This window comes from Mustela putorius, unplaced genomic scaffold, assembly GCF_011764305.1.
Source record: "Mustela putorius furo isolate JIRA1106 unplaced genomic scaffold, ASM1176430v1.1 tig00003869_pilon_pilon_pilon, whole genome shotgun sequence".
Lineage (NCBI taxonomy): Eukaryota > Metazoa > Chordata > Mammalia > Carnivora > Mustelidae > Mustela > Mustela putorius.
In genome coordinates, this window is record NW_025422021.1 from 20,794,028 (window position 1) to 20,807,743 (window position 13,716).

General features: G+C 35.2%; 1 protein-coding gene across 2 annotated transcripts in view; it reads left to right on the top strand.

Moving 5' to 3' along the window:
• Nucleotides 1–13,716, top strand: part of LOC101690049 (CD302 antigen) — a 132,267-nt gene that overhangs the window by 14,498 nt on the left and 104,053 nt on the right. For both annotated transcript variants that reach the window (XM_045066604.1, XM_045066602.1), the window contains exons 4-8: nucleotides 606–770; nucleotides 8,233–8,343; nucleotides 9,473–9,616; nucleotides 12,032–12,223; nucleotides 13,311–13,468. In XM_045066604.1, coding sequence (XP_044922539.1) covers nucleotides 606–770; nucleotides 8,233–8,343; nucleotides 9,473–9,616; nucleotides 12,032–12,223; nucleotides 13,311–13,468 — 770 coding nt within the window. The remainder of the gene's footprint in view (nucleotides 1–605; nucleotides 771–8,232; nucleotides 8,344–9,472; nucleotides 9,617–12,031; nucleotides 12,224–13,310; nucleotides 13,469–13,716) is intronic.

Genomic DNA, 13,716 nt, shown 5'->3' on the forward strand with positions numbered 1-13,716 from the left:
TTAATTATGTGTTATATATTAAATCATCTCTTAAAACATTAAGAGAAATTTGGGCTGAGTTTTTCAAATAAGGCAATCACTGTTGGGTGTTTAAGCAGCATGTCTGCACACACACACACACACACATGCACACACATACACACAGTAGTTTCACTGCAGGCTGTAGGCAAACCCCTCTGCAGTCTGCCACCATCTTCAAGTAAGCTTGTTTTTTGTTTTGTTTTGTTTTGTTTTGTTTTGTTTTTTTCCAAGTAAGCTTGTTTTCCATCAGCTTAGGAGTTGACAATGTGAATACATTTGAAGACTCCTACATTTCAGCAGAGGGCAGGCATGGGCTAAAATATGGCATGGTAATTGATAGGGAATAAAGGTAGAGTAGAGGATAAGAAAGTGGAAGCTTTAATCAGCCAAAGTCATTTAGTTCTCATGACTTCAATTTCTTTGTGTAACCAAAGAATCAAAATATGGCCTAGTCAAACAATGAGCTTCAATTTTAGTGTATCCTAAGAGTATGGAAATTGAGTGTCAGTATTAGTAAACATTGCTAGTAATATAAAACATTATATCCTTACTTTATGATCACTAACATATCTTTCTATCAACAGAAAACGGCTGTGAAGATAATTGGGAAAAGAATGAGCAGATTGGAAGTTGCTACCAATATAACACTCAGGCAGCTCTTTCTTGGAAGGAAGCTTATGTTTCGTGTCATAATCAAGGAGCTGACTTACTGAGCATCAGCAGTGCTGCTGAATTAACTTATCTTAAAGGTAGGTTTACATGTGCTAAAGCAAATTGCTGGGATTATACAGATGCCATCTGTCTACCTCTGTTTTCATATCCAGGTATGTTGTTTCCTGTATATATTTTTCTTTCTTCTCTTAAATGTCAGCACTGAAACCTACAGGCAGAATGGTATGAATATAATCCTATTCTATCCATTGAAAATGCATTTCATATTGGAGACTGAAAAGAGGGTAATGTTCAGAAAATGGAGTGAGGTAGTGAGATTCAACTGCTGCCCTAAGCCTAATTGACGAAATTTTTAAAAAGGTGAACATTAAACTCCTTGAACATTGAAGAGTAGAGAAATCAAGGAAGCTGAAGAAGGTGGCTGAGTAACAGTACATGGACTCAGGGAAAGGTCCTTGTGTTGACCCTCAGGGGCAAGGAGAAGACAAAGAAATCTTAAAGTGGATTTAATCAGTGGACCCATTGAGTGGATGGGATTTTGTTTTATTTTATTTGTGTGTGTGGTGATGGTGGGAATTCTTAAATTTTTAATTATGAAAACATATATACAGAAATACGAAAAGACCTGAAAGAGACCTGTGTAACCACCACCCTGATGTTATACACTCTTTATACACTAACATTTTGTCATATTTCTTTATATGATTGATCCCCTCCATCCTTCCCTGCTTCCCTCCCTTTAAAGAAAATGTTAATGGAGTTAAAGCCCCATGTCATCTCTCAAAATTACCATTCTTTGAGTACTTTTATAACATATGTATGTATAAATACTATATATGTTTTCATTATAGTGTTGTTCTGTTTTTATATGATATAAATACTTATGTGCCCTTTTGTAAGTTAATCCATTGTCAACTGCTGCTGTAAAGTATTGCATTGTATGAATAAATCACAACTTATCCATTCCCCTATTGAGAAACAGATTATTTTCAGCTTTTGCTATTGCAAGGAACATCCTCATGTGTGCATCTTGGGGCAGGCATGTAGGACAGTTTCTCTAGAGTAGGAATTGCTGAGTCATGGGGTGCACATCTCTTCACCACTAACCAAAAATTCCAAATTGTTTTCCAAAGGGCTGCCTTCATTTACACTTCTGCTAGCCTGATGTTATCAGACTTAGTTGGCCAAAGTGATGAATGTGAAATGGTATTTAATTTTCTTTTATATCTTCCTGATAATTCGTGTGGTTTTGTATCTCATGTTCATTAGGCATTCAGGTTTTCAGTTTATAATCTTTATATCTTATAATCAGATATAAAGTTGATATCCTTTGCCTGTTTTCTATTGAGTTGTTTGAATTTTTCTTATTGATCTGTTTAATTCTTTATATGTACTTATCTAATCTTGTAGGATTACAAAAATCTTTTCCTAGTCTTTGGTCTTTTTACATTTGTTGCTTCTTATTATTTAAAAATACATTAGTTTTAATTTGGTCAATCTTTTCCTTAATGTTTTGTGCTTATTTATATTATTTAGCAAATTCTTTCTTAGCCTTAATATGATAAATATATTCTCTCATTTTTCTTCCAAATACTATTTATTTCATATTTTTCCCTCAGATTTGTTATGCCACCTCTAATAAATATAAACTCCCCTATTACATGTGGATTATTTCTAGGCTCTCCATCCTATTCCTTTGGTCTGATTTTCTATCTGTGTGTCTATTCCATACTGTTTTAATTATGCCAGCTGTATGGAAAATATGGATGAGCAAGTCCTCTTATATTTTTTCTTGAATTGCTTTGGCTTTTTTTAACCACTTATTCTCTTCTATGAATTTAAGGATCACCTTATTAATCTCAGTGAAAAACTTTGTTGAGACTTTGGAATTGCACTGAATTTTAGATTAATTAAAGAGGCACTGCCATCACTATATTATTAAGTCTTCTCATCCATGAAAATGGTATGCCTTTCTACTACTTATTTGTGACATCTTTTACAAATTCAGTAAAATTATATATCTTTTTCCATCAGAGTATTGCACATTTTTTACTAGGAAGTTTATAAACAGAAAGGTTTTATTTTCTTTTTAAAAATCAAGAAACCCAGGGTACCTAGGTGGCTCAGTTGGTTGACTGACCAACTCTTTTGTTGTTGTTGTTGTTATTATTATAATTATTCTTTTTTTTTAATTTATTTATTTTCAGAAAAAACAGTATTCATTATTTTTGCACTACACCCAGTGCTCCATGCAATCCGTGCCCTCTATAATACCCACTACCTGGTACCCCTACCTCCCACCCCCCCGCCACTTCAAACCCCTCAGATTGTTTTTCAGAGTCCATAGTCTCTCATGATTCACCTCCCCTTCCAATTTACCCCAACTCCCTTCTCCTCTTTAACACTCCTTGTCCTCCATGATATTTGTTATGCTCCACAAATAAGTGAAACCAGATGATAATTGACTCTCTCTCTTAATTTTGACTCAGGTCATGCTTTCAGGGTTGTGGGATCAACCCCTGCATCAGGCTCCATCCTCAGTGAGATGTCTGCCTCTATCCCCCTCCTTCTGCCCTTCCCCCCACTCTTGCTTTCTCTCTCTAAAATAAATAAATCTTTTTTTAAAAAAATCAAGAAACCCAAGTTATCAAGTCTTTGATGATTTGAATGACAAAATAACCATAATATATGACAATGATGCTTCACATTGAGTCCTAAATGCTTTTCATACATTGTCTTATTTAATACCATATAACAGCACTACAAGATACAGGTATTTTGATTGCAATGCTCACTTGACAGATGAGGAATGTCAGGATCAGAGAGAAAATGTACCTTGTTCAAGGTCACCCACAAGTAATTAGCAGAGCCAAATTTTGAATATAATCAGTGAGACTTGAAAACAAATTGTATCAGGCATGTATCTGTATTTCCTTTTTATAAGACTAGTAAGTTCTTTACAGGAAGAGGTGGGTCTCATGGTTTTTTTTTTTTCCTTTTGCATAAAATTTTAAGTATTATTGCTATGTATAAAACAAGTATCTACTGACAATTTCCGATAAATCCTATCACACTGTTTTGTAATAATTATAAATATTCGGTAAATTCAAACTAATAGCAAAACCCTAATATCTCCAGATAAATTAAATAATTTAATGATCATTACAATGTCATAAGACAAGTATTTCCCATTTACTGATGGGAAATTGGTGCTTAAAAATAAAGTATCCAACATCACACAGCTGAGAAGTACCGGAATTGGCATTGAAATACCAACATATATGATTCCAGAGCCCTTACATTTTTACTATATACTTTCTGCTCTTACATAGTTTTCTTTTTTTTCTTTTCATCATTAAAAGTCCACTAGTCTTTTGTCATGCTTTCTAGCTAGTCCTTTTTTCAGTCCTCCTTTCTTACTTAGAGCTTTCCCCTTTTCCTATGTTGTTTGGTACTTGAATAATCAGACCTCTGGAATGGAAATCTATCCATTCCTAAGGGGCTAGTGGTTGTCAGTGGAATTCTTTTCTAGAACTCCTTGAACCTTACAAAAAAATATTGTTGAAAGTGAAAAGTGCCAATGAATTTAAGCCTCCTGGAATATTGACATTTGAAAACTGATGTTTTCAGTGAAGAATAAAAGTGTCCAAGTGTGACTATCAAAACCCTAACAATCTAATGATGCATTTGGAGAAATGAATGTTTTGTGATTTTTTTATGTATCGTTTTTCTTTAATGACTCATAAAAGTGAGATAATACATTAAATGATACTGCTGTCCCAGACCAGACACTCCCTACATTTTATGTATATCAATAATTTTAGAGATACACCCTTTCTAATGTTCTTGGCTCCTTTCACTGTGACTGCTGTTTAAGCATATCGTAATTATTATAACCTAATTAAAATTGCTGGTTTTCCAAGACCCAAGCTGTACTTTAACATGTGAAACTCAGAGTATCCAAATCTTGACAATTTCTTAAAAGTTTCCCTCCTCACTGAAAACTGCTATGGGTAAGCATTGGGATAGGAGAATGAGAACAAAAAAGTGAATCAGACAGAGATTTTGTGATCCAGGTGCTTGATCTACTTGGGGAAATGAGAGTTGTACATATGCAGAGCAAAATGGAGAATGTATTCCCAAATGACTCTGGTTTGGTAGCTAGTGGTTGGATGGGGCTAGGGAATCTACGGCTAGAAAAAAAGGCAGACACTGTCCATTGAAAATAAGTCCCCATGCAATCTAAAAGACCTTTCTTTTTTCTTTCTGCCTGCTCTGCACTTAGTTTTGTTTTTATTTTGTTTTACTAATACAGGGGCTTTGGAAATGAGGGATTTGGTTTTCTTATAGTCACTGGTTTTTTGTTTTGTTGGTTTTTTTTTTTTTTTTGGAAGTTAGATTTTCCATGGCTCTGGCCTTCCCAGGAAACCTCTAACCACAGATTCATCCCAGAGCTACAAAAGAGGACTCAACAGTCCCCAGAATAGGAATAGCACATTTCCATTCTTCCTCATTTTCCTCCAGCCTGAGGGGTTATTCACTTTGAGTGGCTTCTGCAGGTGCCCTAAGGCTAAGTTAATTATAAATCAGGGACCCTACTGGCTAGAAGTTCTCCTCTGTCTCATTCCAGAAGCATGATCATTGTCAGGCCTGTAGTCTCCCTTGTGGGGAGAATAGAAACAGAGGGTCTGGTCTGAACAGGTTTTAAGGACAGTGGCAAATATTCTACTTCAGTGAACTCATCTATTTGACTTGATAAGGTATGGGAATTTATACTAGCAATCATCTGTTTCTTGATGGCAAAATGGAAGTAAGCAAAGCCTCAAACTGGTCAGTTTCTTGCTTCGATTGTATGTAGAAAAAAAGTCTAGTTTCAGATTGTCCATGCCAAAAAGAAATCCCTGCCTTTCGTATTTGACCAACCTGGATTTTTAGACTCCATTTCCCATTCACATTAACCTTGCATAAAATACATAAAGAACATTCTTGTTTTATATTCCTATGATTCTATTGAAGAATAAGTGATCAGTATGGCTCACAAATAGAACAGTGTAATGAAACAAGTTAGAAACCTAACAGCTTCCAAAGTTCATTGTGCTTCTTCATAAATGTGTATTTACCATGTTCAGGTAAGTGATAGGATTATTCAGATGTCCTGCTGGGGATATCTGAAAAGTCTTCATGGAAGGGAGGTTATTGAACTTGGGATGATGGGTGGGACAGTTTGGTCCTCCATAGTATCCGTAGTTAAAAATTAATAAAGGGAATTCTGAATGTCCTGTATGGTTGAGTCTGGAATGCCATAAATATGTCACAGTTTACAGAACTTCTTTAGGAAGGCTGGAGGATCAATTACTTTTACTAATGAGAAATTTACATTGGATTAAATCCTCAATTTGTATGCCAGCGCTTCTGCTAACAAGGTGAAAGAAAAGGAGAATTCAAAGTTTCCTTCAGCAGTCTCCTCAAACCATTAACCCAAATACCCACCTTTTCCTTCCTCATAGAGTATCCCTACCATCTATTTTCTTGAGCAAAGTGAAGCAAACCCTTAGTTTCCCTTCCTCATACTTAAAAATTTATCTGTATCTGTCATCCCTCCAGTTTGCTCAAGGTTAACTCCTTCCCCAAAGCTCTTTACATCCACACCAGCTATTTCTTCTCTCTCTAATATTTTCATTGACTCTCACTCTACTGACTCTTCCCCAACAGCCCATAAACTTACTGAAATTTCTACCATTAAAAAATATAGATGGATGGATGTAGATATATAGGTATAGATAAAGATGTAGCTATATCCCTCTTCTAGATACTGAATATCTGCCTCTTTCTTTCACACACAAGCTCTTGGAAAACACTGTGTATCTTTCATTCCTACATTCACATCTGTTCCTCAGTGAAGTGGTAATTGGGCCTGTCCCTACCACCCTTTTCCAGTCTCCTGCCCATCCCTTTAACATTGGTCTCTGGGTATTGTTCTTGGCCCCTTCCATCTTTGCTGATTCTATTTCTGCTCTACACAGAGGGGCTTTTCCACTCCTTGGGTGTCAGTTCTAGTGGAGTCACCTGCTCAGGCATTTATGTAGTCAAAATTAACCTCAAAAAGTCCTTAGAGTATGGATATGGTTTTCTATATGCAAATCACATAGATATATCTGATATATATAAAGGAACAAAATGATATATATTAGATATATTTGTATGAATTACATATAGAAAACATATCCTTATTTTAAGAATTTTTATGTAAATAGTGTACACATAAATTATATAAAACATATTAATATAAATCTAATTATTTGAAAATCCTATAAATTATATTTTATAATTTATATAAAGGTTATCTTAAATATTAATATTTTATAAATATTATAATTATAAATTATAATTTATAATTATAATAATTATAATTTATAATAAATATATTATAATAAATTATAATATAAATTATAATTTATTATTATAAATTATAATATAATAATTATAAATTTATAATAATTATAAATTTATAATAATTATAAATATATTTTATATTTAGGGAGAGATAGATTCCAGCCTGTTAGCTCTTCCTATTTGTCAGCAACGTCCTTGTCTTCTGTAGACCATTTCATCAGTTATTCTATCTGTTCTACCTGGCCCTCAGAATCTTCAAGTTCTCTTATCACGTTGTTGATGAAGACTTAACCAGGCTCTTGTATAATTTTGTTGACTTTCTTGATACTGGTATGAAAATCCTTATAATCTTTTCATCCAGTTTACCAATACATGGGCCCATGCAAGCATAATTGCATCCATTGCTTGTGGGCGTATGTATACTGAGTGTCATTTATCCACAACTAACCTATTTAAATTATCTCTGCTTCTCTATCTTTCTCTCACTTTTTTTGCTGATGGCTTCTGGTTGCCAAATAATGAATTTGAATGACACATCTCCCCTGTAGTGTTTGTGTGTGTGTGTGTCTTGTTCTGTGACTCCATCCTAAAGATCTCCTTTGGACTCTAAAGCTATATATTCCATTGCCTACCAAACAGCTCCTGTACATATTTCTGAAGCAGTATGGGTAACACTTTACTGTTTAGGGGATTCACATCTGTTTTGTTCACTAAATTGAAATAATCATGGGGGCAGGGACTTTGTCTTTTTTTTTTTTTTTTTTTTTTTTGCCCTAGTACCAGTTAAATAATATGTGCTTAATGAATTTAAACTGTCAGTCTGGAATACAATCAGTTCTTCAAATCTAGATATATAATGGAAACTGTTTTCATCTGTATCAGTAAAAAAGGTTGAAAATAGTGAAACAGCTATTCTGAGAAGATTCTGTTCTTGCCTTAGAAGAAAGGGACAAGCTAGTAAGAAAGCAGAAATGAATTAACTTACCAGCCTTTAGTTAACCTTTGTTGGAGAGACAGCCTCCTACAAGGACTCCTGCCTTACCATCAAGGCCTTTAAATATTTTTGGTATTAGTAGAAACTTAAGTCTGACTTAGATAATAACTTAGGTAATTTTGTCGCTTGTTAAAATTATGTTATTCTTACAGAAAAAGAAGGCATTCCAAGAATTTTCTGGATTGGCTTAAATCAACTATACTCTGCTAGAGGCTGGGAATGGTCAGACCATAAGCCATTAAACTTTCTCAACTGGGACCCAGGTAACTGCTCTCTCTTCTACCTACTATGCCCAGAGCAAAACTTCAAAAAAGTAAATAAACAAAATCATCCCACTCTCTGACAGCTTATAAAAATTTCAAATCTTGGCAACTGTTATTGTGGTTATTTCTCAAAAGAATTTTTTTCCCTAATTCCTTCTTTATTATGATACCATTATAGCCAAGTTGAACCATATCACAGATAACTGAGCATTTGTCTCTAACCCTTACGGCAACCCTACATTTTTAAGTAATAGCAGAATAAGCCCCATCATATGGCCTAGAAGCTTTTCTGTGTCCTATTGGTGACTTGACATGTCTATGACTAACCCATGTTGTTTTATCTGCAGCTTAACTCCATTCAGAAGTATGCTCTCATTTTAAAACTCTTGGGGTTTCCCACAGTAGTGCTCAAGTTAACAACATAATGGTTGTATTTTATTACACAAATAAATACCTTAAGGAAAATTTTATAATGAATAAAACAAACAAAATCCTACTTAGCCAAAAGAGTTTTCTCCCCAAAAGAAGTTTAGATACCTTTTAAAAAAAATAAAATCTTAGGCTTCTGACAAAGGTAGAACCTAAGAGTTAACACTAGCTTCAGTACAAAATATCCTGTACACATATAAGAAAAATGGGCTAAGTGCAATAAAATACCAAGAGGTCATTTCAGTTTAATGAAATTTCATTATTAGTGAATAAATTCTCTATTATCTCAGTGAATAAAATCTTTAAAGATGATTTAACCTTTAATTCAAGGTCTTAAGGGCATTATAGAACCATAATATAGTATATTTATTATATAGAATAACAGATTAGGAGCTATTGTCCACAGAATATGATATGAAAGTTGATTGGGAGCAGATGTTTGTTTTTGATTTTTGGTTTTGTTTTTTCAATTAACTATACCGTATCATAGTATTTTGCCCTATATCCTGTATTTTAAAAGGAAGACATATTTAAACACATGGGTGTCCATTGAGGCTTATACATCTCAATTTAGTAGAAAGTTTAACTATTTTATGAGTTCCAATAAATGCAGAAAATTAGGAATACAAGTTATTTTTTCTAACCACCACTCTGGGCCTAACCTTCTCCTTCAAACTCTTTGAAAATTCTCCCATTTAAGATATGCCTAGCGCACCTATGATGATAGGCGGATCAAGCTGTGCAAGGATGGATGCCATGTCTGGTCTATGGCAGAGTTTTTCCTGTGAAGCTCAATTGCCGTATGTCTGCAAGAAACCATTAAATAACACAGTGGAGATAACAGGTATCTTTTTCACTTCCTTGTGCAAGCTGGCCTTAAAATTACAGTTTTGTGAAGTTGAGTAAATCCATTTCAGATATCTAATTCTACCTTTCCAATGCCAGTGCCAAAAACTACTTCATTTAGACTTGTAGCTGGATATTATTAACTCTATATGCCTAAAGCTTTGGTTTGGTAAAGCCCCATAAGAAGGCAGAGGTATTCTAGGTAAGAAATACATTTCTATCCACAGATGGCTCTTTTTTCTTTAGAGCAATGGTGCTCAGAGTGTGGTTGCTAGACCAAGAGTATCAGTATCACCTGCACCTGTTCAAAACACATTCTTAGAACCCACCTCAGATTTACTGAATCAAAAACTCTGTGGGCCCCAACAACCTGTGTTAATAAGGAGCCTTCCTGGAGATGCTGATGCATACTCAGCTCTTATGTATGACCTGCATCTGAGAAGTAAAAAACGATGGATGGGGGAACTCTTCTAGGGTTTCTAGCTCCTTCTCAATGATGCCCATCTCCGTTCTGTCCTTCTTTGCCAGGCTGCTCCTTTAGGTTGTTGTGTTGATAAATCAGGTAGAAAAGGGAAGGTGCAGAAGGACAAAAACACGTACAAGGAAGGTTTTTTTACCCCAAGGGATTTCAGGGATAAGAGAAACACCGAACAGTTGAAGTTTCTGAGGTATAAGGAAACTTCAGAAGCTTTTGAAAGGATAAGAGGAGTGCTCTGTCTGGCACAAGCCTCACCACATACCTGGTATTTGATTAAATCCTCCTGAATAAGAAAAACTGGTACTCAAAACTGGAAGGGGAAAAGGGGGGCTTAAAATGTCTTGTTTAAAGAATTTTGGGGGGGGTGCCTGGGTGGCTTAGTGTGGGTTAAAGCCTCTGCCTTTGGCTCAGGTCATGATCCCAGGGTCCTGGGCTCGAGCCCCGAATCGGGCTCTCTGCTCGGCAGGGAGCCTGCTTCCTCCTCTTTCTCTGCCTGCCTCTGTAACTACTTGTGATCTCTGTCAAATAAATAAATAAAATCTTCAAAAAGAAAAAAAAGAATGTTGGGGGAAGGGAATAAAATTTCTTATCCACATGGTAGCATAAAGCTATTTTTTTAAGACTAAAAAATAAATATATAGAATGAGGATTGTCAGGAGATGTTTTATTAAAATAATAGGGGAAAATGAACACTCATCTGCCAAGTTGATTCAAACCAAATTTAGTCCACACAACAAAAAGCATAATAGAAAAGATAGCACAGATGAAAATAAACCTGGGTGATTGATGATAGATCAAATAAATATGCTGTAGTAGCAATTATTAAGTAAATATAATGTTTCCACATGATTGAATAATATGCATTTATTAAAATAACTGTGCTGGCAGGCAGATACAAGAGCAGAACAAAATGATATGCCTACTTATCATTTTAATCTTGTAAAAATATGTATTCATAGAGACAAAAACTAGAATAGGAAAATGTCCTAAGTTCAGTTATGGGTGTTTTTTTCCTCTGTTCCTTTATCATAATTATAAAATAAAATAATAATAATAATAATAGCAAGTGCTATTTCAGAAATGTGAAACTGAGTCACCTTGCAAGTGTGAGAAGCTAATCAGACCTGAATTTTATCTTTAAGTGAAGAACAAACTGTTCACATTTTTAAGATGCTGTATTTTATACATCAGGTATTCCAAACAGTCCAGAATCCATGAAGTCTGAGTAATTGACTTAATTTCTAATTCTATTAAGAAGGACATAAGTATTTTCTATGGTATTATACCTGTCTTTTTCTCCAGTCTTTCTTGACCATCATTTGAGTGAGTTTTAATGTGGTGAAAACAAAGAATCACTAATTGCCTGAGGATGTAGATCTAGTAGTGGGAAGGAAAGGAGAGGTCCAGAGAGGTCCTGTGCTCTTTCCCTCCATCGCTGTCTTCTCTTTTTTATAGAGTTTATAAATGTTCTACTTACTCTTTAAATCTCTGCCCCATGTGCAACAGTAGGCATGAAACCACATCTCCTTGCTGATCTGACCATACATGAAACAAGGCTGGACTTCATAACCTCTCAAAGTCAGAGACTGGAAGGGAACCTAACAGGTCCCAAACCAAGGAAGAGATTTGTTAACAAGTGGCTTACCCGACACCATCCTCCTGTCTATTAGGACTAAAGGCAGCCCCTTCTCAAATAGTTGGAGCCTAATCATGTAGCATGTTTGTATCACATTACAGTCATATAACTACCTGTATCCCTGCAGTCAATCTAATGATGTAGAATGAAGCACCATATAAATTCATGTCCCTGTGCTATTTGACATCCCATTCCCCAGCTTTCCAAAATCTCATGATTTAAGAAGGAAGAATTTGCAATGTTATTGATTCAAAATAGATGTATCTTTACTGGAATATAAATAGCTGTTTTTCCTGCAGATGTTTGGACATATTCAGACACACACTGTGATGCAGGCTGGCTGTCAAATAATGGGTTTTGCTATCTGCTGGTAAATGAAAGTGATTCCTGGGATAAGGCACATACAAAATGCAAAGCCTTGAACGGCGATCTCATCAGCATTCATTCTTTAGCAGATGTGGAGGTGGTTGTCACAAAACTCCATAATGGGGGTAAGTTTTTAAAATATCCTATTTGAGAGGTTTGAAACGTTCTAAAGTGCCCCTATTTTTAGATTCTTGGTAGGAATGAAAGCTTACAGTTTGATCCTTACAGATTTGCACTGTCCAATGGAATTTTCTGTGATGATGGAAATGTTCTATAATCTGCACTGTCCAGTACTGCAGCCACCAGCCATTTGGGGCTTGTGAGGACATGAAATGTAACTGAGGAACTGACTTTTATTTTTATTTAATTTTAATTAATTTACAAATAGCCACACATAGCTAGTAGCTGTCAATTTGACAGTATAGCCAGTGATTGAATAATTTTCCTCATCTCATAAGCTAAAACCTATTTAAGTTGCTACAGATGCTTGTGATGATTATTTCACTTTGTATTTATTTAAAAGCTAAAGACTGAAGAACAAAAATACACTAGATGCGAGTATCATATCCGCCTCCTAGGATTCACTAATAGTACTAGCTAACAATAGACACCTATTCTGTGTTGGCGTGGTATTGTTTCCCCTGGGAAGGCAGCAGCATCATCCCGGGGCAAGGGTGGACATCCATCCTATTCTAACTGGAGTATCTAGGATTGTATTTGTAGAATTCCATTGCAGTTTTCCCCGGTTGTCCAAAGATAGACTGCTCTTGTGAAATCTTTGATAAACCAAAATGGCATAAAACAAAGAAGCAAACACCATTTCATAAAAGCAAAACTCCACTTCAGATTTTGTTCATTTAGGGAAAATAGGTACATATATCTTTCATAAAAGTGAAGTGACAGAAAGAGCTTTTGGGCAAGAGGAAACCTGTATACCCCATAAAGCAAAGTTTATCTAAATCAGGTATCAGGAACACCTAACCTGCAGATCACAACTTGGCTGTTCCATTATGTACTCTTGACTGCATAAGTGCCCTGAAAAGCCCTTGACTCCTGGCCTGCCTAAATTATCAGTATTTTCATAGATTCATTACAAATACCATTGAGGCTCCTAAAACCCCATTATCAGAATGCAAAAATCAGTGACAATGTACATATTGAATTACATATGTAATTGAGTAAAACCAAATAAATAAAATATTTTTCTTTTAGATGCCGAAGAGGAAATATGGATAGGTCTTAAGAACAAAAATGTTCCAAGTTTATTTCAGTGGTCTGATGGTACTGAAGTTACTCTAACGTATTGGAGTAAGAATGAGCCAAATGTTCCCTACAATAAGACTCCCAACTGTGTTTCCTATTTAGGAAAGGTAGGAAACTTTATATGGCTTATTTATATTCTTACTATATACCAAATGATGTTAAAATGACTTTGGTTGGGATATTTGTTTAAGCCTGGAAAGAAAATAAAACGTATGAGCCCGGTAGAATGTCTTTCTGGAAGCTACTAGAAAAAAGGAAGCAAATAAAACAACTAAATAAGCAGTGCACTTCCTGTATGAGAGTATCTGCTCTAGTCTGAAACACATGAAGGAAATCCTATTAGTACTCAATTCTT